Here is a 24843-nt window from a genome sequence, read left to right on the forward strand (position 1 = left end):
TGCACTCTGAGGAAAGCAAACAGGGGTCCAGTCACCACACGAGCACAGTGGCAGTGGACACTTCCCTCACGACTTAGTACTTCAGTGACAAAGGGGTTTTCACTGCCAGGAGCAGACATTCAGGAAAGCTGTGAGGAGGGGGTTCCGGCAAGCTTACGGTACTTGAAACAGCTCCCGTGAGGTCAGGCTCCGAGGCTCTGCGGAGGCCCTCCGGTATCGGGGGCACCAGCGGAGGAGGTGGTGAGAAGGATGGTGGTGTCTGGCTAACGGGGGAGTGGGGGCCAGGAGCGCTGGCTGGCTGGCTGTGGTGGGATCGCCTCTGCAGACGAGGGGGAATGAAATCATCTAGAGTCGGGAAGGTCAGAAGTGGGGCGGCAGGGGCAGTCGCCGGGCTTGGGGGGCCAAGAGGCCCCAGAGATGCTGGAGGTCTGGCAGTGCCTTCTTGCCCTCTGTCAGTATTAACCAGGTAGAGAGGGACAACTATTATCTCAGGCTGGGCTGAACTGGAGAAAGTGGCGTCCTGTAGGAAATAAGGGGTTCGTTATGTAAAGGGGCATGGCAGGGAAGAAGGAATTCCATATTTAAACAGTAGAGACTGGACATGCAGTGATGTACTCTGAGAACTATTTAATCGGTGCCCGCTCCTCAGAGTACATGAGACAGCCGGTGCTGGCCAGCTGGCCTCCTGACACTCCATGACACAGAGGGAACCCCATCCAAGTTTACTTTCCATCCATCTATTTTTGACTCCTTTTAACACTTTAGAGAGAGAGAAAAAGAACAACAGAACAGGCAGGCAGGCTATGTTTTACCCCCAAACTGCTTGCAGAGCCCGAAAGCTTGGGAGCAAATACAATTTCTTTGGCACCTTGTGATAAAACACCGACACCCCGAATCTCACCAAGTTATTAGTATATGGATCCCACACTCCAGCATACTTACATACTACCAGGAAAGAGAGGGAGGGGACAGAGAGGACTGTGCCGAGGGGTTTAGAGAGAAGAATTCGGGACTCAAGCTGCAGCAATGTTGACAAGGAGAGGGAGGGGAGGCAGCCCAGAAAACAAGCGAGCTGCTTGCATGAAATCTCAAGAGAGATGATGTAGAAGACACACACACATTCCTAAGTCCTTGCCTTGTCTGGATAACACGGCTGCAAAAGGTAAGGTTCTTTTCTCTTCCGGTTTTCGGGAGCAGAGGAAAGCTGGGGCCCTAGCACAGGTGGTGGTCTCATCGCAGCTGGGAACGGAGGCCGGGCACACAGGGAAGGACTCGCACCCCAGTTAGCAGCATCTTTATGGATGTCAGAGAATAGCTTGGGAGGGTCAGGAGGAGCAGAGGGTGGCTTTCCCGTGCCGGCTGTGCGGGGGACAATGCCGGGAGCCGGTGCTCGAGTGCCTGCAGCTTCCGAGGGAGTGCCCGTGGCTGGGTCACGTGCAACACGAGAGGCCTTTTCCGCTGCCACCCGGCAGATGTTATTGGATAAACAAGGTACATATAAGCTGCTGACCTTTTTATTCCCAACTGCCTCATGACGTGGGTTAGAGCTCACATTCTCACTGTCAACTGTCCTGGTGGCCACACAGTGGTGCCAGGGTTGGGAGGAAGCACGGGAGAACGTGGACCCTGGAAGCGACGGCCTGGGGTGCGGCACACCTTTGGGAGTGGATCTGGCTGCCAGGGAGACAGGGACAGGCTGCGGTCGTGAGGGTCTCTGCTGGCTGGGGGTGCTGGGGGGGACGTAAGGCTTTGGTGAGCTCAGGTAGAGGGAGTCCTTGGAGGGACTGGGGGTGGTGGGGCACTGCCATGCAAAGCGGTCCTCTTTAGGGAGAGGAGGCCGAGGGGGGGAGAGAACCTTTAGCATTATCTTCAAGAGATAGTATCAAAATGGGGAAAAAAGAAAGAGGAAGGAAATGGAAAGAAGGATGACCATTAGAAATAACAGCATAACATGATGTGAAGAAAAATAATTCTTGATATGTTTTTAAGCAAACCCTGAGCTTAGACTCCTTGTGGTCCCTACATTTCTCCTCTGGATGAGGCCAACGGCTGAGTCCTACTCACCTGGAGAGGCAGGCCTGACTCTCTCACATCTCAGCCCAGGAGAGGCCACGTGTTAAGTCAGTTTGACGGCGATCCTTGGCTGACCTGCACCCTTCGTCAGCCCTCCTGATTGATGGGTGCCCAAGGTCTCAAGGCTGGGGCAAGAGGCCCCAAGAGCCCCCCAGTGTTCTCAAACTCTTCTCAAAGATTTCCTTCTCCATGCCCTTAGCACTAAAAGTTTAAGTTCACTGAAACACTTGAATGTCTTTCATTCTCTTCCCTTAGGAAATAGAGAATTGGAAGAAGCATCCTTATTTGTGTTCACAGGAGACAGATGTCTTAATTGAATCACTGAGATTTAGCACTCAATTCCATAAGCATAACAAATTAAAGCTCACCAAGAAGAGAATGCTAAGGATTTAGAATCCACATGTGCTCTTTTCTCAAAGGAAACAATTTGATGGAAGTAATTATTAGGAGGAAGACAGGCATAAGATTAAAAGCACGTAGTCTCCCATTTTGATGCACACAGAACAAAGGGACCAGACAACGAAGCACTTGATTTGCCTACCGAATTGGACTGTGCCTGGTTCATCAAAGTCCAGTGGGGCTTGCCCCATTCCCATCCAGAGCACCACCAAACAGACAATCCCACAGTGGGGTGACCAGCCCCACACTCCTGGCTTCAGCCCAAAGCTCGGTTCTAGACTGAGAAGAAGCTGTAGGTCACATCTTATTCCTTCTCCCTCAACACAGCTCCTAGCTCCTCCTTGGGTCTCAGTGGGGTACAGGAAACGGGGTAAATCTCCTGAACAATGCTCATTTCAATGAGAATTGTCAACTGGTGGCTCAACTGGAAATTGGACCATAATGAGAACAGCTTATTTCCTAGTGTTATGGATTAAATGTGCATGTCCCCGCAAAAGTTCATATATTGAACCCCTAGCCCCAAGTAATGGTATTTTGAGATGGAGCCTATAGGAGATAATTAGGGTGAGATGGATAATTAGGGTGAGATGGGGTTATGAAGGTGAAGTCCCATTATGGGATTAATGTCCTTGTAAGAAGAAGAGAGCTCATTCTTTCCATCAGGTGAGGACACAGTGAAAAAGTATATGCCAGGAAGAGAGCCCTAACTAGGAACCATATCAATTGGCACCTTGACTTTGGACTTCCCAGACCCCAGAACTGTGAGAATAAATGTCTGAGAGTGCCAGGGTGGCTCAGTTGGTTAAGCATCTGCCTTTGCTCAGGTTGTGATCCTGGGGTCTTGGGATCAAGCCCCACATCGGGGTCTCTGCTCATTGGGGAATCTGCTTCTCCCTCTCCCTGCTGTTTTCCCTGCTTGTGTGCTCCATCAAATAAATAAAATCTTAAGAAAAAAAAGAAATGTCTGTTGTTTAAGACACCTATTTATGGTATTTTGTCATAGCAGCCCAAGCTAAGACACCTAGATTTTTCCTCACTGGTTCCTATTTTTAAAGGTACCTATCCTATCTTTAAAGACAGCAAAAGGGAGCACCAGGAGACAGGATTCCCCTCTAGCCCCTGGGTCTCCTGGACCCCAACTCATTTCTTATAAGAAGATGCCAGGCCTGTGGGGCTCTAAGAGCTATCTTCATCTGAAACTGAGCCAGGTACCAGAGGAAAACCAGAATGTCCTCTAAATTGCATAGATGAGGTTTATTAAGAGTTTGGTCACTACCTGGTATATGGGTTATATCCCCAAACTGGGAGAGTACAGGGGTAGGGGTCTATCTGAAGTTTGTTTTTTATTTTTTGTGGAGTGCAGGTAGAAAGGCGAAGGGTAAATAGGCAAGAAATCAAGCTTTTTGAGTCTGGATTAGAATATCAACCCCAGAACCAGGGAGCAACCTATCCCATAACAAATTCTGTTCTCTAGCTACAAATAACCTGGATCAAGAAGAAATGAGCTGGATAGGCTAGGTTAACTCGATGCCTATCCCTTCCACAGGGTGCCCATGATGGTGCCAGTGGAATGAGGCCATGCGTACCAGCCAAAAATACAAAAACAAGTGGCCCCATATCAGTAGTTAGTAGGGCTAAAACCCTCCAGTTGGGACTGACTTAGTTTCGGTGAAATGCACTGGAGATTGCGGCAGTTTCAGACTGAACAATACTCTCTATAAATAATAAACACTCAAACTAGCATGCAACAAAGGGACTATAGGCTAAGTTGAGTGATGGTTGTCAGGGAGGTAAGCAAAAGATAACTTTGACTTTGGCTCAGATTTACTCTATTTTGAGCTCCAGTGTCCCACATGTGATTCCTTCTTGTCCAAAGATAGGAATCGGTTTCAATGAGTTTTTAACTTAATTTGGTTACGGCCATATAAGGTGCCAGGGTTGCATTACATCAGGCACAAGCCCTCCCAGGGCTTTGGCCCTGTAGAGAGAATGCTTCCCCAGAGTGTTGACAATGTACTCAGAGCCAAAGGCCTTCCTGTCTTAAAGAAGGAGGGGGACAGACACTGTCATCTTACAGGGAAGGAACTTTCTGATTTATTGTAAACGTTGCAGGAACTACATACACTGTTTCCATTCCTGCCATCAGCTGGCAACTGATGAAATTCCATTTATCTTTGTAGAAGGTGGGGGAGGGGAAGAAATGGGGCTGCTTGAAGAACTGGATATGTTCCTCGTTTATATAGTTCCAGAAACTACCAATCTCTGCCTCCACTGGAGATCACCATGATGCTGTCAGAGAGAGGGAAGCCCTGGTTCCCTGTTCTTGGAGATGAGGAGAGCAGGGCAGCAGGTCCATAGGAGCAGGAGGAAAGATAGCAAAAGGGAGCTAGCTCCAGGAGACAGGATTCCCCTCTGGCCCCTGGGTGTCCTGGACCCCAACTCATTCCTTATAAGGAGATGCCAGGCCAGCTCTAAGAGCTGTCTTCATCTGAAACTGAGCCAGGGCAGTCACTAGCCTAACCCAACTGGTTTTGTCTGAGCCAGTGTATACTTAACAGCTTTGGCGATGGCTATATGGACAAGAAGCCATTTTTACTTTCAGAAAACAAATCCAAGAAATAATGTATGATCTAAAGTTCTTGTAAGTTGGGTGGGTGGGTGGTTTGTTTGTTTATTTATTTATTTATGGTGGTCAATTTTATACTGAATATACAGAATAAAACCTCTGTATCAGCAATTTGCCAGGTTCCCTTTAAGACACCCCAGTAAAAAAAAAAAAATCCTGGATAGTGACAGACAAGAAAATATGCTATTTGTAGGGGTTTGGGTGGCATAGTCGGTTAAGCATTTGATTCTTGATTTTAGCTCAGGTTGTGATCTTAGGGTCATGAGACACGGCCCTGTATGGGGCTCCCGGCTCAGTGAGGAGTCTACTTGGGATTCTCTCTCTCCCCCTCTCCTTTGACCCTCCCCCTCTTATTCTCTCTAAAATAAATAAATCTTAAAAAAAAGAAGATAAAATACACGATTTGTAGGCAATATTACAGGATGTTCACCCTCATGATAAGGCTCACCCTTATAAACTCCTTGACGGCAATATTTCACATCATGGTCTGAACACACAAATGCTCAATAAAGCTGCAGTAATAAATGTATTTAAGAGGAATTTTTGTTTACTTAATAGGCTTTTAAAATTCTCTTTTAGAAGAGCTCTCTAAGAAGCCAAAAGGAATGAGTGAATTAGCCTTTGGGCTAAGTCACTGATAGGGGAGGAGGATGGGCTTCCAAATTTGCCTTGAATTAATTAGCACCACTTCCTAACTCATATAGAGCCAACTGTACCCATTCCTGAGACTGCAGAGATAGGAGCCTGGCAGCACACTTACACACCAGGAAAGGTCTTGGAAATGGAACAACTATGGCAAGTCATTTACTAGACAACTGCATCCAATGAGGGCTTCAGGAGGCCAAGCACACCTGCAGCTCTGGCCTCACACGCACATGGCTGTGCCTAGGGGAGACGAGCATGGCAGTGGTGGGAAAGCTTAATGGAGCGGCTCAGAGACACCTGTATGCCTGGAAAGACAGGGTCTGCGGAGAGGAAGGAAGACATCATCTTTGACTCTGTGCAATTTTGCCCTCGGGAGCAGGAGCCAGAGGATCACTGGAGAAGTGGGGTGGGAACCAGAGTGGCCTTCGGAATCCACACACTCTTTGTGAGTTCTGGGAGCACCTTCACAGAAGACGGGCCCAGGGAAGTGGGCCACACAAGGAACATAGTCTCCCCACACTTTTTTGAGCAGCACAGTTTGCTTTTAAAGAAAGTACTGCTGTTCCACAGATGTGACTCCTATGTAAAAAAAACACTCTTCACGTATCACCTGAATTAAAACAGGGACTATGTTCATCAAAATGGCAGAGTAGCAACAGGGAGGAAAAGGAAGAAAGATCAGGAAAACAACTTAGGGGATAGACTGAAGCAAAATTATCCCTACTGCAAGCTGTACAAGCTTAGGGGTTTTCTTCCTCAGGCTAGCACGGGGTGGTGGAGGCTGTATTGCACTGCCGGCCGGACTTCCGTCTGCCTGCTCTGGGCTGCTGGATTCAGGGCTGCCCACAGTTACCTGATCATGATCTGTATGGCTAGAGTTGCTGGAACCCTTACAGCAAATTAACAGAATAAACACAAGAATGTATTCTTCTTTTGACTATCATAATCCAGAATTTTTAACACGTAGGCTCAGACCTTTTCCCCCTTCCTCAGGGCTAAATGGACTCTTTCAGAGCATTTCCACATGTGTTTCAACCCTAGAAAACACTGGGCTTACATTTCCTATCCCCTGGTATAGACCCTCCTCATCCCATGCCTCTGCTACTCTCGACCCCCAACTTTTCACTCACTCTGGTCTTCGAGAGCTTTTCCAGAGCTGTCCAAAAGCATGACTCAGAATCTAGTCTGTTATTCAGCTGGGCAAGCAGGAAGTCACAAGTGTAGATTCAAGAACAGGTGCCACTCACAGATTCCCCACCCCACCCGTGGGCACATGCCTACCTGGGACTTGTCGGAAGGAAGGTTGGGATGCACACTTCTGTAGCCTTTGGCAGCAAGTGAGGAGGGCTGGGCGTTTCCATTGGCATCGGCATTGGAAGAAAGCCTCCACTCATCTGAGAGATGGGGGGAAAAGAAAGAGAGAAACCCCTCACTCAGAGGGTACACTCCCTGGTTCCCCTCTAATCTAAGTCCCAGGTGGTAGGCAGAGGCAGAAACAATGCAAGAGAAGCCCTACCTGTTGAGGGAGTCTCTGAGTCCAGAACTACGTGTGGTGCAGAAGGATGAAAACAAGAAGAAATGGGGGGCAAATAAAAATGGTTACACTTGCAGCAAACGAGCATGTACCACAGAGAAAGAGGAAAATCCAGCACCCGTCACCGGACACAAAATGCCCTCAGTCACGATGGCCTAATTACCATAGGAACCCACTCTAAACCATGATGTGCTCACAGGCGCTGACCTTTGAAAACACAAGGCTCACATTCACAGTAATGAAGAAACAATTGTTCCTTGACATTCTTATTTTACAGACAAAAAGGCAACAGAACTCTCCCCTCCTGGTTCCTAGTAACTCCCATTCCCCTTTTCCAACCCTGATGTGGGCTTTGGAATGACCTCTCCTCATTAGCAGGCTGGGCTAATGAACAGACACGGGAGAGGAGAAGTTGATAAGCACTTTTTCTGTGGCGACTGGCACTGGGCTAGGGGGAGAGCATGATTTAAGCCCAGAGGTATCTGCTGTGATAAGGACTTTTTTTCTTTTCTCTCCCTGCCTGCTTTTCTTCTTTCCATTAAATGACCCACATAAACAATTCAAAATCTAATCACCCTGAGTTTTCATCATGCTACAAGGCACCCTTGTCTCCCTTTAGCTGGCTACCGTCCTGCCTTCCCAGCCATGCCCATCTCAGAGGCCCAGAACTTCTCCTAACATGACCCACCTAGCACCAAGAGCCAGCAGGGCACAGCGGTTACCAGCTTGACCTCAGCTCAAATCCTGGATCTACCACCAATGGGCTCTGTGACCCATACAAGTTCTAAGCCTGTTTTCCCATCTGAAAAGTGGGGATAATGATGTTCCTAAGTGTTGCTATAAGGATTAAATGACATAATGCATGAGAAATGCTTAGCACAGTGCCTGCCAGAGCTCAGTAAATGTTTGCTATTTATCATCTTCCGCATCACCTCGTCTCTATGCTCTTTCACCTAGCCCAGAGGTCAGCATACTTTTTCTATAAAGGTCCAGACAATAAGTATTTTGGGCACTGTGGGCCATACAGTCTCAGTCCCAACAACTATTCAACCCTGCTGTCCTAGCACAAAAGAAGCCACATATAATATGTAAATGAATGAGTATGGCTGTGTTCCAAAGAACTTTTATTTATGGACTCTGAAATTTGAATTTCATATAATTTTCATATGCATATAATACCATTCCTCTTGTGATTTTCCTTTTAACCATTTCTTCCTAAAAATATTCTTAGTTCATGAGCTGTACAAAAATAGGCATGAGCCAGATGTGGCCTTCAGTCCAGTTTGCCAACTCCTGAACTAGCCAATCCCTTAACTTCCTTCTTTGTGCCTTACCTACTCTGATCTTACTGGATAGAGACGAAGAGGGATTAACACAGCAGCTCTCATAGCCCCAGCCCCATCTCAATGTGGGGCCTGCAAGGACCAGGGGGTGGGCTTTTCAGGTGTCCAGTTGAGTTTACCAATATCACTGACCACCAATCTAAGTGCCAGACACTGTTAGTCACTTTTGTACCCATTTAGTATTTAATTTAGTGTATACAACAAGTCTGCGAGGTAGGTGATCACTCGACTTCAACAATGAGGAAACAGAGGCCATGTGACTTGCCACAAATCACACAGCCAGGAAACACAAAGTAGCCTAGGTTTCCAGAATCCAGTGCAGCACTCTGCCTACTACCATCAGCCACCAACCCCACCATCAGCCGCGGATGTTCCGGGGAGGTGGTAGGAGCCAGAAGGTGCTAAAACAGAAGGCAAGGCACAGAGGTAAAGGTTTCAAATGATTTGCATCCAAGTACAGTAGTTTGGCTGAATTAGAATCACTGGAGTGCTTGTTAGAACAGACTGTTGGGCCCCACCCCCAGCCTTTCTAACTCCGTTGACGGGAGGAGGTAAAGCCTGAGATTTGACAAGTCTAACACGATTCCCAGGTGATGGTAAGGTTTCTGGTCCACAGTTCACACTTTGAAACCCATGATAAAAGGATACTCAAAAAACATCCTTTTTTCTGGAACCTGTTTTCTATTAGCTTTTAACTATCCCATATCCATTTTTGCTTTCTTTTCTCCTCTAAAGCAGAGTTTTTACAGCATGTTTCAGTTGTATACTCCTTTAGCGGGTTGCTGGTTACATTTCTGCCATCCCCTTATACATAATCCTTAGGTATTTGTCTTCTCTTTCCAATCACATAGCTGGAGAATTTATAGGACTTGAGTTTTACACATATTACTACAATGTACTGGCTTCTGTGGCTGATGGCAGGCTGCTAATCACTCTGAACTTCCTTTTTCTCACCTATAAAATATGATCTTTACTCTATGGACACCTCACATGGTTGCTGAAGATCTAGAGATCAGGCATGTGAAGGACCCTAAAAATGACCAGATCCCTGGCTCAGAGGTCTCCTTACACTTGGCAGGCCATCAACCACTAGGTGACACAATGTGACAATGACTCCCCACCCCACCCCCCTACATCCATCAACTTCTGCTTTGTCTTCCTAAGTTATTTCTTATCCACCTTTGTCAAATGTATTATATCTACACACACATCCTGAATCTCAAGAGGTTCTGAGAGGCCATCCAGTGAAAGATGTGAGCTTTCAACGTGGATATGGGGACACATTATTTTCCATGCTCTCTGGTTCTTGGTTGGGTTGCTTCTATCTCAGGTGGCACTGACTAACAGATGTGTCATGGACAGTTGAGCGGAGTCTGTCTCTCCAAAGCACTAGTCATAAAGGGACTACCACTTTGGCATCATACTGCCTTGTTTGAGACCTTGCTAACTGCACATCCTGCAGCAAATGACAGCCTTGCCTGTGAAACGAGGGGTTATCTACCTATTTTGAGTCATGAGGACTAAATGAGAATATCTGGCATGAAGTATGTGCTTAGTAAAATTGGACTCCAAAGAATATGGAAAAAGTTTCCCCAAACACAGAAATAAGTAAGAGCTGCCGACATCTGCTGTGTGATAGATAGCTTTGAGAACATAATATCCTTAGGGATCAACCCTCTTTTTCTTCTCATTCCAAGTCATTAAAACCATTCCCCTCATCCTGCCCCAGAAAAGGCAGTTCCCAGGACCTCTCTAGGCATTCCTCTCTTCCTTATTGAAGGAAAGTAAATTTCCAACATATATCATCCTCTGCTACCTAGTCTTCTGTAACTTCAAGGTTGGCAGCAGCCCACAGCCATTTGTACCTGAGTGTGGCAGGTGAGATTTTACATACATAATCATCAATTATTAACTTTTGGTTGAAAAGACTGTCAAGGGATCCCTGGGTGGCGCAGCGGTTTGGCGCCTGCCTTTTGCCCAGGGCGCGATCCTGGAGACCCGGGATCGAGTCCCACATCGGGCTCCCGGTGCATGGAGCCTGCTTCTCCCTCTGCCTATGTCTCTTTCTCTCTCTGTGACTATCATAAATAAATTAAAAAAAAAAAAATTTTTTTAAATTAAAAAAAAAAAAAAAAAAAGAAAAGACTGTCAAAATGCTTCTTTCTATAAGTGTTACCTCAAAGCTCCTAAAGGGGGAGGAGAACCTAGGAAAGTTGGATTCTAGATAGGTTTCGCAGCCCTTTAAGAGACTGAGCCTTTCCAGGACAAGTATAATTTGTTTTATCTTATCTTTCCCTCTATCTCTTTTTTTATACGGCTGGGGCCACAGCCTCCTGATATTTTCTTTTCTCTCATTCTGTGCTAATTTCCTTTTGGTCTGCTTTAAAGTTGTTTTGCTGATCAGTTCTTCTTGGGATCTTAGGACAATTTTTACTGAGTCAGATCTGATGTGTTTTAGTGGAGTATCTAAGAATTAGATGAGGTATTAAAAGTGGGCCTAATGGTGTTTCAAATCTCATTTGTGTTTATTTTTTTATTCTAGTTGTGTGGTAAAGAATTTAACCTTACCCATAAAGAGGTCTGGCCTTTGCCTTCTGGCTTCTGGGAATTAATCTCTAAACCCTTGGAATGTCATCCCAATGGGGGAGAGGTCTGTGTGCCAGATCAGTAACATGATTTAGCATGGAAGCTTTGAGCCATCAAGAGCTCAATCTCCTAAATAGACTGGAGAGTGAGATCAGCCACATGAACAGTGGATAAAAACTCTGGACACAACAGCTCAGGAGAATTTCCTGGTTGACAACAGTCTAAATACACTGTCACATCTCGATGCTGGGAAGTAATACATCCTGACTCCCTAGGAGAGGTCAATGAAAGGCCTCATGGTTGGTTCTTCCCTAGACTCCACATTGGGCTTCTTCTCTTGGCAGATATTAATCTGTATCTTCTCCCTGGAATAAACCATAACTACGAGTATAATAACTTTCAATGAGTTGAGTCCTAGCAAATTATAAAACCTGAGGGTAGTTTTAGGAATCCCTTCAACTAGCATTTGGTGTCAGAGGTGAGAGTGTTCTCAGGGCGCCTGAGTGGCTCAGGTGGTTAGGTATCCAACTCTTGATTTTGGCTCAGGTCATGATCTCAGGGTTGTGAGAACAGGCCCCATATGGGGCTCTGCGCTCAGTGGAGAGTCTGCTTGAGATTCTCTGTCTCTCTTCCCTCTGTCCCTCCTTCCCTCATAAATACATAAATCTTTAAAAAAAAAAAGAAGTAAGGATGTTCTCTTGTGGAGACTTTTCCTTCCAACTTCTTTGTTCAGCCCAAATTCTTGTACAGGCACATTCATAAAGAGGACTCTGAGTTATTAGGGGGCAGAGAGTATCTTTAACTGCTTCCATGTCAATTTTCTCATAGTATCTTTTTGCTACTACCATTTCTAGAGCACAAACCTGTAAGTCAAACCAAGGGAAATGGGTTTAGTTCCAAAGCTAATATGGTAGTCAAGAACCAAGAAGGACTGGAGCAAACTGACACATGATTAACCAAATGTAAGGGATGAACTGAATTTTGGCTTGTGGGTCAGAACACAGGGACTGATAACCTTCAGGCTAGACCAGAAAGGAAGCTTAGTATCACACCAACCAGTTCATTAGGCTCCCTGTCTCTTCTACCTAGACCTGGTAGGCAAATGATATCAGGAAGCAGGGATAAGGTAACACCTCTCCCAGAGGAAGGGAGTCAGCACTAAGATTACTCAAGCTCTTTCTAGATGCTTCTGATCCAACAATCAAGGTCCACACTGAGAGATTAGAAGGCTGGCCAGGAAGCCATGGTTGGGGATCCAGAGTCAAGGTACCACTTGTAGGCAGGAGTCTGGAGGGTAGGTTTAAACTGGGCAACTCCAAGGGCTCCATCTCGCTCTGCCTCAGAGAGCACCTCCATCCTCCCAGTGTTCGTCTGGATGCATATGATTCTTAAATCCACATTCTGAACTCCAAATTTCCAAATGCCTATTAGAAACTTCCTCCTAGGGGCACCTGGGTGGCTCAGTGGTTGATCAGGTCGTGATCCCGGGATCCTGGGATCCAGTTCCACATCAGGCTCCCTACAGGGGAGCCTGTTTCTCCCTTTCCCTCTGTCTCTGCATCTCATGAATAGATAAATAAAATCTTTAAAACAACAACAAATAACTTCCTCCTAGAAGTCCTGCCCTTGCCTCAAAACTCAATATGTCCAACAATGGAATTCAAGATTCCTTTCTCTCCCTCCAGAAAGCCATAGTCTCCAGGAACACTATACCATTCTCCTGGTCAACCAGGGGAAACAACGCCTTCTCAGCAGGGAGTCCCGCCCTTCAGTGCTCCTCAAACACACTGCACCGAGCACTGCCACTTCACTCGTCCAAATGTACTTTCACCCTGGCCCCAGTTTCTCATTTCCACTGCCCTTGTGGCCTCTAACTGAAATTACTGGAAGGCTTTCAGGGCCTCCGGCTGTGCATAACTAGAAAGGTTGCCATCAAAGAACACCTGCTGTGTGCCTGGGCTCAGCGCTAAATCTTGGTATGAAAGAGCTCACTGAATCCCAAGGTCATTCCCATTTTATAGATGAGGAAACTGAAGCTTGCCAAGGCTGAATGAGTTGCCCACATCACAAAGACAGAAGAGGCAGAGCTGAGCCATGACAGGGGGGCTGTGTCCCTGCAGAACTAGACCACGTCTCATAGGATGAGGAAGTTGGAGCAAGGAGTGGGAATAGGAGACACTTCTGAAATGTGGGTGTCAAGGGGTCATGTAAGGGAAGAAACCAGGACACAGGTGCTGGGCAGTAGTACAAGACTGGAACTTCCAGTCTGGGCAACTGATCAGCCACTTGTGGACCTGCAGAGAAAGAAGGTGGTGGTGAAGCCAGGGAGCAAGGCAGAGAGGAGGCAGACAGAGCAGCTAGGGGACAGAGGTTGGCCCTGGGGATAAGGAAGGGAGCTGGACACTCTGTGACATTAGCTATTTGGGAAGGCACTGGGAGTAGGAAGCATGCCCAATCGTTCATTGGCAAGAGACACCTGCTGCCTTATATTTGGGCTCCTGATCCAGGCTGGACATGGCTGCCTACAAATACTGTAGGAACCTGTTTTCATAAGGCCTATCAAGGTCCATGGACTCCCAGGCTCTATGACAGTACTGGAGACTGGTGGGGGAAAGCAAGTTGTCATCCAGAGGCCCAGGTGCAAGGAGCAGAGAGGGATGAGAGGGGAACTGGGGAGCCACGCAGACACAGCCAGTCAAGTGCCAGCAGACTGCTGGTCAATGAGCAGTATGGTAGGAAGACAAGATCTCCGGCTGGAAGGTCCCATCTCTAGAGTGACATCCCTTTTCAACCTCACTCCAGTGTTGACTCATTCCAGCCTCTTTGGAACTCCTCTCTGCTCAAATCCAGCTTGCTCCTTCCACCCAAAATGCCCTGGGATGTAATCTCGAATTTGTCCTCAGTGAATGGGATTCCATTTGTGTCAGGTTAATTTGCACACTTCCAAGGTCACAGAGCATTTTGGAACTAGAAAGCCTTGGAAACCATCTTTCCTAGATCCGTCATGCTTTACATGGGCTTCAAAGGTGTGGCTTCCCCACAGTTAGAAAGCTCAGTAGTAGGCTAGTAGCCCACACCTGACTCTTCCATTGCAAGCAACCGGACTTCTGTCCTCATCTAATGCACCCAGAATTACTCTCCTTTTCCCTCCCTTCTCTCTCTTTCTCACCACAATTCCCAGTGACTACTTAGTGCCTGGCACAGAGATGAATGTCTGTTGACTTGGAATCAATGATCTCCACTTACCAGGAAGAAAATAATCTATGAAAATTGATTCACTGTAGAGGTGTGCATGACTGACAGCTATCCCCTAATTCTTCAGTGTATTCATTTTAAAACAAGATTTTTTTTTCCACCCAAATTAGCTGTCAGAATTTGTAAGATAGGCAATTATTCAGAGACTAGGGAGCTTCCCAAAGTGCTCAAATCATTGCATGGCACTGTAAGCCCAAGCCCACAGACTGCTGGGTGAAGGCTACTCTCCAGTGTTCTATGTTAGTGCTACCCTACAACCAGGAGGGGGAGCTCAAGGACTCTCTCCTTCCACTGGTGCTACCTTTCACCACCAGAGGAAGGGACCTGCACTTGATAAGGTCATTTTATTGAGCCATGGGCTGTAGCCATGGTCTTTTCCTTCAAATTATCCCTTAGGATTCTCTCTTCCCCAAACATCGTTGGGAGAGCTGGATCTTCCTAGTTAGGCCAGGAGAGGCGGGATTAAGCTAGCCTTAGGAAGAAATTTTGCCTTCACTCCTTGGCCTACTTTCTAGAAGGCTAGAGTGGCCAACTGCAGTGGGGCAAAAGTCAGGCATGGGATGCGGGATATATGGCCAAGAAGCTACTTTCAACCTGTAGTGCTAGAGGCCACTTATGCCTTCCCTGAGACCAGGAAAAAAGAAGCCCTCCACAGGGCACAACATTATCAGAATGGGGCTGACGTGCAAACCCTAGCCTGACTTCGTCCTTAGGCATCTGCTTTGGTGCTACTTATAGGTGGCTGAGACAGGAAGTCAGTTTCTAGGATGCTGGGTGCTGGCCATCCCCCTCCCCAGAATTCCATCTCATCACAACACACTGCTCCCCACTGCACCAGAGTTTGTGTGCCCCACTGCCTTTTGTCTCCAGTCCCAAGGAGTAGTCTTCACCCCTCATTCCTTTCTCCCTTCATTTCCTTCAAGAAAGATAAGAAAATCCCCCTCCCCTATAGCAGGAGCTCTCAGATGTGATCCTTGGGCCATCAGCATGACTGGGAACTTGTCAAAAATGCAAACCCTTAGACCCTATACCTCAGACCTGTAAATGGGAATAACTGCTAATCCTAAAGCCCTGGCCTGGGGTCCAGCACCCTGGCCTTTTACTCCAGGTGATTCTGATGCGGCTCAGGTGTGAGAACTAGTGGGGAGGGGGGCGGGACTGCCCCACCCTAAGCTAGCTGCCCCTGTCACACCTTAGTGTTTCTCAACCCCCAGAACATGTGGGGGAGCTCTGGAACACTCTGTAGAGAGGTCAAAATAACCACAATCATAACCTAAAAGTAGCTCAAATCTAATGCTTATTCCGTGCCACTAGCAGGTGCAAAATCTGTACACACTCCATGCTCAAGTAATGCTATGAGGCAGGTACAATTATCAAGCCTGTTCTATAGAGGAGACCACTAGGGCTGAGTCAGGGAATGTCCTGTCCACAACAGCATGGCCATAGGTGGTAGAAGCAGGATGTGAACATAGATCTACTGGGTTCCAAAGTCCCAGGTCTCAACACCACTCTCTAGACACCCTGAACAATGGATCACAATGGGAGGTGGGCTACAGATGGGCTTGTCTCCCGTAGATCCTGGTGTGCAGCGGCCTTGGAATTGCTCTTCTGATCCTGCTGTTTCAGCTGCCAGGTCTCCTCCCCAGGCCTGAGCCCTGCCCCACCCCTGCCCACCCCTTCCCCCGGAGCTAGGTCAGTCAGGCACCTGCACTTCTTAACCTCCCTTGGTTTCTCTCCCTCTACCGCCCCAGCCCTGTTCCCAAAAGCAGGGATGGCCTCGGACAAACCTAATCTCTAGCCCATCTCACCACTCCCCTCCCATGTCCTTAAGACACCTCTGGTCCCTGGGAATGCAGTCTGCAGAGCCACCAGTTCTGTAACGAGGTTTCTCCCCCTCTCTCTGGTCAAAAGCTGACAAAATGGTGGCTACTGCCATTCCTCTGTCTGAAGCAAGTGAGTACCTGTTAATTCAGGGCACCGATCACCACCCATCATAGATGCAACAAGGCGCTGGTGTTCTAGAGACCTCTGGGATAATGGGAGGCAGCTGGTGAATTCACACCCTTCTGAGCAAAAGCACGAGAGCCTCGCTCCCTCCCAGTGGGACTGTGAACACCTCTCCCAGGGAGAGGTCACACACCTGGTTTGCTTTCATGCTGTGGGGTCTCCTGAGGGCTCGTGGGGCCGCTGCTCGGGATTTCCCTGTAGGAAGATGAGGCCCGAAGAGTCACTGCTCCCTTCCCAGTGCAGATTTTTGTAGGATCCATGTCTGAAAAGGAAAGATGCAAAAAAGAAGCCTGAATCCAAGGCTCTTGAAAGATTAAAGCAATAGTCAGCTAGCAACTCATTATAGCCGGGGAATGAGATGAACCTGCTGACAGCCACGCAAAGTCTTATGGTCAATGTGGTGGTCAATGAGAATTAATTTGTGGGTGGAAGAGAGATAAATCCTGGTTTCAGAGGTTTTACCACATATCATGAGGTTCAGGGAAAATGGAGGCAACAATGAGTTCTGTATGAGTTATAATTATCAGCTGAAAACATTTCAAAATGAAAGCAGGTTAATTCCTTTTATTAGATGAGACTTAGGTTGGTGAGCAGACTTCTGACCAATTAGTAAGGCACAATTCAAGGAAGAGTTTATGAGAGATTTCTCAAGCTTCCGTTCCATCCTTCTTATGAAAGAGCAAGTTGGCAACATTGGGAATCAAGTTGTTCTATGGAAAAGAAAAAGAAAAAAATCACTGCTCCCTGCAGTTCTCCAGTGGAAAAAGGAAAAGAATAGCTTCTACCAGTAAGTCAAGACCCTTAAAATGATGACAGGATATGCTGCCTGTGGAGAAAGATCATGGGTGAGAGCCTCACATTCCAAACTTAATGAAGAAAATTCACACCAAAGAAAATGACAAGAAATACCAAACCCTTCAGTGAACAGCGTTCCTTAGGCCCCCAGCTGAGCCTTCCCTGGGCCGACCTCTCCCACACTTCACAATGGCTTATAGCAAACTCAGGTCATCTTTCAGATTTCCACTGAGAAGGATTTCAAAATAGGCTTCAGAAGATCCGGATGCTCCTCCTCTAGGAAAACCAATGATGAGGAGTCAAGAAACTAATGTAGAACCACACGGTTCTAAAAGGCCTGTGTTTCCTTCTATACAGCTCAGCTGAACTGAATCCCACAGCTCATTTTTTTTTCAAATTGCTCACAGCACAGCCTGGATCTCTGACCTAAAGTTGTCAAGGCTGGGATTTTGGGGGTAAGGCTTAAGGCAGGCAACGGGCAGGATGCAGGCTCAGACGTCAACTCCTCCCCATCCCTGTGCCAGGGCAGAGAGAAACACAGCCTCCTCTCCTCCTTTTCCAGGCCAGCAGCCTCTCTGATTCAGACGGAATGACCACTGGTGTTACAGAAGAGAACAGATCTGCCCCATCAGCACCTCTTCCCACTGAAAGCGAAGCACAAAAACACAATGTGTGGCAGGGCAGGCAGTGCCCTTGGTGACCATGTGACTTGTCCAAACCTATCAAGAGGATAAGTGACTGAGGTCACAAAAGTACTGGGCAAACTGATACATGGTCTTTTCAAAAAGGACGAGCAGCCAAATGACAAATCTAGCCCATCCTAGATTCCTGGATGCTTGGCCAGAGTTGCCCAACTCATGAAAGCACCACTGGGAATAAAGCGCTACCTGGGCCTCACTTAGGCCGTTTCGCACTGAAGGAAGCTGTACACCAGAGCTGACAATGGAACGGAACCCCCTCCTTGGAGAGGAGGGCCAGGAAGTGACCGCAGGTGAAGTCAGGGGTTGGGGAGGGAATTGGCCCAGTGAGCCACCGGCATCTGAGGCAGCTGCCTCAAGTTCAGCCCAACTCAGCGGTTCCCAGTGTAGACACATTTATTCTCAGGGAAGTCTGAAGTTTGTTTGTTTGCTTGTTTGTTTTTAACTCTGAAGTTTTAAATAAAGTATTGGGAGCTGGAAGCTGCCAGGGAGAGCCATGTACCTCACGCACCTCTGTGTATCACATACCCGACATACCAGAGACCCACAGCAGCATCCGTGTTTAGCCTCTGGACTGACCCTTCTCCTAAAGACAGGAGGGGCAAGGCATCTGTCAGTTCTTCCCCAGACTTGCTGGCTCACAGAACACACACACACACGCACACATGCACAGGAAGAAAGGAAACCAGCTAAGGATGTGAGAGGGAATAGCTCCTAAACATGCAAGGATCAAACCTCCACGTCTTTGTTTTTTTTTGTTTTTTGTTTTTTGTTTTTTTTCCACGTCTTTGTTAGAAGAAAGGAAAACCATGCATGATCTGCTAATAATTAAAAAAAAAAAAAAAAGGAAAAAGAGAAACCAACCCAAGGAGAGATACCTGGAGGGAGTACCAGGCCTGAAGAGCTTTTCACTGTCTTCACGGGAATTATTTTAACAGCAGAAACAGAGCGTGCACGTAAAGGGTCGGCAGTTGCTGAAAACACAAAAGGATAAATGGTGCATCCAGACAGAACATTTGGGAAACACTCGAGCAGTTGAGGAACTGGGCAGGGACAATAGGAGGAAGTCGCCCACACGAAAAGAACAATACGAAGAGCAGTAGATGTGGTCATTTAAAATAGCCTGCTTTCTCCCTGCTGAGTTCTATGCCAAGATGGCAAAACCCCCAGCCCCGACACCATACGCAGGGTCAGCGTTTATCTGTGTCTCCTGTCACACACACCAGGAATGTGCCAAAGCTCTGGACGAGGAGATTTCCAGACACACAGATGGCCTGGCACATAGAGGAAGGGGAGAGCACCCAGGGTCCAAGGGGCTCCTGGGAGGATGCTGGGGTGTCTGTGCCGGGGGAGAGGACCGCGAGGAATGGGGGACAGAAGGGAACAAGCTGGTGCACTGCCCGGTTCTCTCAGACATCACAGCTGCCTCCCCACCATCACAACTTCTGGGGTCCTTCCTGTGTCTGTTCTGACAACGATGGTCCTCTGTCCCCGAGCAAATCAGAACCTCCATCTGTTGGGCAGCAGATGGTCTTGCCTAAACCCAGCCTTTCCAGGACGAGAGGTTGCCAGGTATCCAGTGCATACTCAAGACTCAGGGCTGCACCCAAATACACAGCCCAGGATTCCTGACGCCCGGCTGTCAGAGAACTAGCATAACTTCCTGGGACGTGGTCACGGCTGCTCTCCTCATAGGGTGCCCCTACTTCTCCATCTGCAGGCCTCCCTGGGCCCCCCACCTTCCCAGACCCTGGAGCCTCCATGGTGGGCACATCCCAAACTCTCCTTCTCATAGCCTGTGGGGAAGCCTCCCCTCACTCTTTCTCTCTCTAATGGCAGCAAATAGAGATGGGAGGTCATGTGCCATGGCACCAGGGTCACCCCAACGGCAAAACTCAGAGGTCTCATGGCCCCACATCTATGCAATAACTGGGGCCTAAGGGCTGTTTGGGAAGCAAGACTGTCACTAGTACATCAGAATCATGCCAGTGAGCTGTCAAGGGGACAGGTGGGAGGCAGGCCCGTCAGCCATGGAGAGTTCACCTTCCAGTCCATCATGCTGCCACTTCAAAAGGCAGTCACATAGCATAAAGCCATTGACGACTAAGTAGACAATGACAAGGCTGCATGTATCGAGATACAAACATGCTTGCACAATTCCATTGCCTGCTCCTTATGACCACCTGGGAGACTGGCTGGTGGGAGATTCATGTCACCATTTTCAGAGGAAGAAGCAAGAGGCTCAGAGCTACTCAGAGTCATCCAGCTCCTAGGTGAAGAGGCTGGAGCTCAGCTGTCTGGGCACCTGGCTCAGTGACATCCCTAGGCCACCATGATGACCTTCAGGGTTACATCTGCTGCCTCCTTTCCAAAGGAGGGTTGAGTCTTCCCAAGTTGAGAGTGGAATCCACCCCCACTTGCCACCTTCTCCCACAGCCCTGAAGTGTCCTCTATGGATGAATTCACAGGTATGGGGTTAATGGCCTCACAGGTTTTAAAAGCATCAGAGCCCTAAGCCCTCCCCACGCTCCCTAGATACTTAAACATGCCCCTGGGGCCTCTCAATAGACATGGCCCTTCAAAACTCCCAAGAGTAAAATTGTCCCAGGCCCTGAGAACATGGTCCCACACCATGAGTGGAGAAGGGTAGCTGGGGAGGGAGCAAGGTGGCAAGAAGCACAGAGAAGCAGCAGGAGATACCTCCTGCCACAGAGGAACCGACCCCCAAACTCACTGGGTCCCCCATTCCCCAGCTCCTCATGTGTTCTATGCCTTCCCTTCCTGGCTGCTCTTCCCAACTTTATGCTTTACCTCGTCTCAAGAGGAATACCTGGCTGAACCAGATGGAAATTACAAAGGCCACACATGTCACTTTCTGAAGTTATTCTTTGAGAGATGGTGCATTTTGACTTGCGTGCCCAATGACAGGACTTTTACTCCCTCTCTTTGATACCATAAAATTTAGTGAGATGAGCATGGATGGAATCACTAAAACCCAGAATTTGAAGCAGGAATAAGCACTGCAGAACATCTAATTCCTTGATTTTCTAGATAAGGGAACTCATGCCCATAAAGACAATGGACCTCCCCAGATGTCTGTCTGTGAGAGCAGAACCAGGACTCATCATTCCACCCATGGCACATTGCCGAAGTGACATAGGGGCCCTGAAGCCTGGCTACTTGGGCAGCCATGCTGAGACACTGAGGATGAGAAACCACAGGGCAAACAGGACCTCAAAGGTCATCTGACCCACCATTCACTTCCCAGTGAAATCTTTTTTTTGTCCTAAAACTTTTAAAAACTAAACATTGAGGATGCACATGAAACAAATGCCATGGAAATAAGTTATTTCAGCAATCAGAGGTTCTTGCCTCAGGGTCAGGACTGTGAACGTGTCACTATTTACTGCCAGTGAAGGTAAAATGCCGGGAAAGGAGACTCCAGGTTGATAAATGCCACTCGCACCTGGCAAAGGCCTCATCTGTGTACTTGACCTGTTGTTATTCATATCCTGTGAGCGAGGGACAGTTTTCAACATGTGACCCCACAGCGGGAAAGAGTGGCCTTGGACCTGTGAGATGCAAGAACATGTGCCCAGTCTCAAAGTCGGCATCAGAAACAGGTCTCCAGTTCACAGACCAATGCGACCAGTGACTGCTCGTCCCAGGTCAGCGGCCAGGCCCCACATACTCTGTCCCATCTAGAACTGCTTTTGAATACCAGCCAGGCTTCCCTTCAAGAGCTTACCTTTGTCCTGCCCATTGCTGCCTGGTGCCAACCCGTTGACCACAGCTTTAGAAGCACCAACATCACATTCTGAAAGACACACAAGGAGAATAAGGCTTATAATTATGACTCCCCGACATTTATTGAGTCCTGCTGGGAGGACATGTTGGGGACATGCTGGCTTTCTCATGCCTGAGGAGGGCCCCTTTAGGTGCCACAGGAAAATTCTGAGAATGTTCTGTGGCTTGAACCAGGAGAGAATGCAAAAGCTGTCTGGCGATGGAAGGTATGCGATAGGTGACCTAAGTTCTCCTGCCTCCTTGCTATGGCTTCATTTCTGACATTTTTTTTAAAAAAATCTGCTTAATTCCCCCAAAGTGGTACTTCCTGAATGACAAAGGCTTATCTACTCATTCAGAGGCCAACTCAACTGCATCCTGGGGCATCCAGAGTGAGAGCTGTTAGACGACAGAGACCTCGGGATCTTTGACACCTCCCTTCATCCCACGCACATCCCCCTTTCCCCCGTCTCACCCCCTGTCCCACATCAGAGGCATACTATCTGCCCCCTGGAACATCTCTGGACATGGCTTCTCTTCCCCCACCCACTGTCCATTGTCCCCCATTGAGGCTCTTATGTCACTGTCCCAGAGATGACATAGCTTCCTGACCACTCCCCCCACTCCGTTCTGTCCCTTCGTTTCTCCTACACTGTCAGTCTGCATCCAAACAGCAGTTTCTAGATCCTGATCTAACCATGGCCCTCCCTGGGTTAAAAAGCCACAGGGTGCAGGACAGATGAAAGTGAAACAAGACACTGCAATAGGATCTTCTAAAAACAACTCTACTTTAAGTAGATGGTATTTTACTTCTGTTTTGAAAATAAAAATATTGGTCTTTTGTTGGGAATTCAGTCACGTATATTATTTCTATGAAGAAAAAATGTATTCTGAGTTCCCCAAAATGGTCAAATGATTGTTTGGAATACAAATTTTTTATTAAGTAGAAGGACTTTTATCTTGGCTTACCTGGTTATATTTAACTTAACTGATCTTCTTGATAGATTTTTTTTTTAAGATTTTATTTATTTTTTCATGAGAGACACAGAGAGGCAGAGACATAGGCAGAGGGAGAAGCAGCCTCCTTATGGGGAACCCAATGTGGGACTTGATCCCAGGACCCCAGGATCACAACCTGAGCCAAAGGCAGATGCTCAACCACTGAGCCACCCAGGCGTCCCGGATCTTCTTGATAATTAAGAGCAAGCAAACAAACAAGACCCAGTGGCCAGGTGCTCTCCCGGGGACAAAGCCTGGCGATTCATGCTGGATCCTGGGCTCTTCTACCCATTGGTCCTAGCATTTTCCTGCCATGTTTCCCTCCTCCCCTGCCTGTCATGCCCATCTCCTCCCAAGCCCTGAGCTTGTCAGATACTTCCAGACCTTTAGGTTTGGTTCCCTGCAAGGCCCATGCCAGGAACACCTCCCTCCCCTTTCCTTACCTTGGAGAGATTCTCCTCGTGGCTTGCTTACCTTGAATGTCACCTCCTCTAGGTCAGTTGAGACCTTTCTGAGTTCTGCTCAGCTAAAGGCTCAGAGAGCATCTAAGTCCCACCTCATTCCACATCCCAGAACCCATGCAGGCAGGCCCAGGAAGACAAGTGGGTAGGCAGACAGGACCTGCTGCCCTGAGCCATGTGACCCGTGTGCTTAGAGTAACCGCCCCCACCGACAACCAAGAACCAACCAAACCAAAAATATAATCATAACAGCTATGGTTTCTTAAACATCTATTTGCCTGGATCGGAGGATCCATGCTAACATTCCATAATTAGCATCTTATTTTTATCCTTTAGACCCGGTCTCCTGGAGCTGGGAGTTAGGAACTCCTCTTTCACAGATAAGAAATTTGAAGTTCAGAGAGGATGCCAGGCTTGTCCAAGATCCCTAAGTTATGGTCTGAATTCTGGTCTGCTCCGTCCCACAGGGCATCTTGCCCCCAGTAGGAAGAAACATTTTTAAAAATTTTAAAATAAAAACACGGCTCCTATATATTCTATAAACACAAACTAAATATATTCTATATGAAATAGCTTATATACTATTTCCTCAAATCCCAGGCGCTCCTCTTGGCTGAGACTAGGTCACCCTCCCTGACACAGCTCATACTGATGGGCCAGCCCGGATGCTCCTGGATCCAGACACAAACAGGGCCACTGACCCTCCCCACCAGCAGCCTGGACCTCCGAACACTGGCCCCACAGGTTCTGTGTTACTCGCTGCTCCCTTCCACCTCCAGATGAAGGTTAATTCTCCCAGATGCCAAAATCTCCCTTGCACCTACATTTTAGGGGTGGATGGAAGGAGAGTGTTGGCAAGAAGGCCAGAAATCCAAGTGAAAGAAATATCACAGGTTCCATCATCCCATCTGTTCTTTCCGTAACTCTCTCTTCTCCCTGCACCTGCCCTAGTTCCTCTTCACTATCTCCTCTCTGGGGCTCTAAGCCTCGCTTCAGGGCCCCTCGTGCTAGCACTGGGGTCGGCTCTAAGCTGCTACACAACCTGGCCCCAAGCATTTCCTTTCCTTTCTTCTTTCTCATGAAACAGAGAAACTTGAAGAAAATTTGCCAAATAATTCCAGCACCTCCAATTCAAACCTCTGTGGCACAGCGTGTTGATCTCCACAGCCTGGATTTGCCTCAGCGCCACCACACACTGGCTGCTTAGCCCAGACAAATCCTCAACCTCTCAGGCCTCAGATTCCCCATCTACAGAGTGGGAGGGGCACACACCATGCTGGCCTTTGCGGGTTTGCTAGAATGAATGAGAGAACACAAGCAAAGCACTTCCCCTGCTGACTGGCAGCCCAGTCCAAACGTGAAATAAAAAGAATGCATCATTTTCATGCTTCTCTTTGCACCAAAGTTTAAAACACAAATGTTTTCTATATAGCTGCTTTCTTTCTAATGATCACTTTTAATGGTGGTATAACATTCCATCAAGTAAATACACATAATGAACTGACTCATTCCCCACCTTCATGTGGGTGATGTTTGTTTACTCCAAATTAAGACAGAAATTCCCAAGAATAGGATTATCAGGTCAAAGGGTCTTGATTTTTTGGACTCTTTCTATGAAATGCCTCCTAGCACCACG

At 47.7% G+C, this 24843-nt stretch overlaps 1 protein-coding gene across 50 annotated transcripts in view; it reads right to left on the reverse strand.

Moving 5' to 3' along the window:
* SORBS1 (sorbin and SH3 domain containing 1) overlaps nucleotides 1-24843 on the reverse strand; it is a 228889-nt gene that overhangs the window by 93216 nt on the left and 110830 nt on the right. For 23 of the 50 annotated variants that reach the window (XM_035708112.2, XM_035708106.2, XM_049103277.1 and 20 more), the window contains exons 4-10: nucleotides 21710-21778; nucleotides 18840-18935; nucleotides 16602-16730; nucleotides 7260-7286; nucleotides 7025-7137; nucleotides 1136-1867; nucleotides 158-520 (exon numbers count right to left, since the gene is read on the reverse strand). In XM_035708112.2, the coding sequence (XP_035564005.2) occupies nucleotides 158-520; nucleotides 1136-1867; nucleotides 7025-7137; nucleotides 7260-7286; nucleotides 16602-16730; nucleotides 18840-18935; nucleotides 21710-21778 (1529 nt within the window). The remainder of the gene's footprint in view (nucleotides 1-157; nucleotides 521-1135; nucleotides 1868-7024; nucleotides 7138-7259; nucleotides 7287-16601; nucleotides 16731-18839; nucleotides 18936-21709; nucleotides 21779-24843) is intronic. The other 27 variants (XM_025466630.3, XM_049103291.1, XM_025466632.3 and 24 more) reach the window with 8 other exon arrangements.

The sequence above is a fragment of the Canis lupus genome, chromosome 28 (assembly GCF_003254725.2).
Source record: "Canis lupus dingo isolate Sandy chromosome 28, ASM325472v2, whole genome shotgun sequence".
Lineage (NCBI taxonomy): Eukaryota > Metazoa > Chordata > Mammalia > Carnivora > Canidae > Canis > Canis lupus.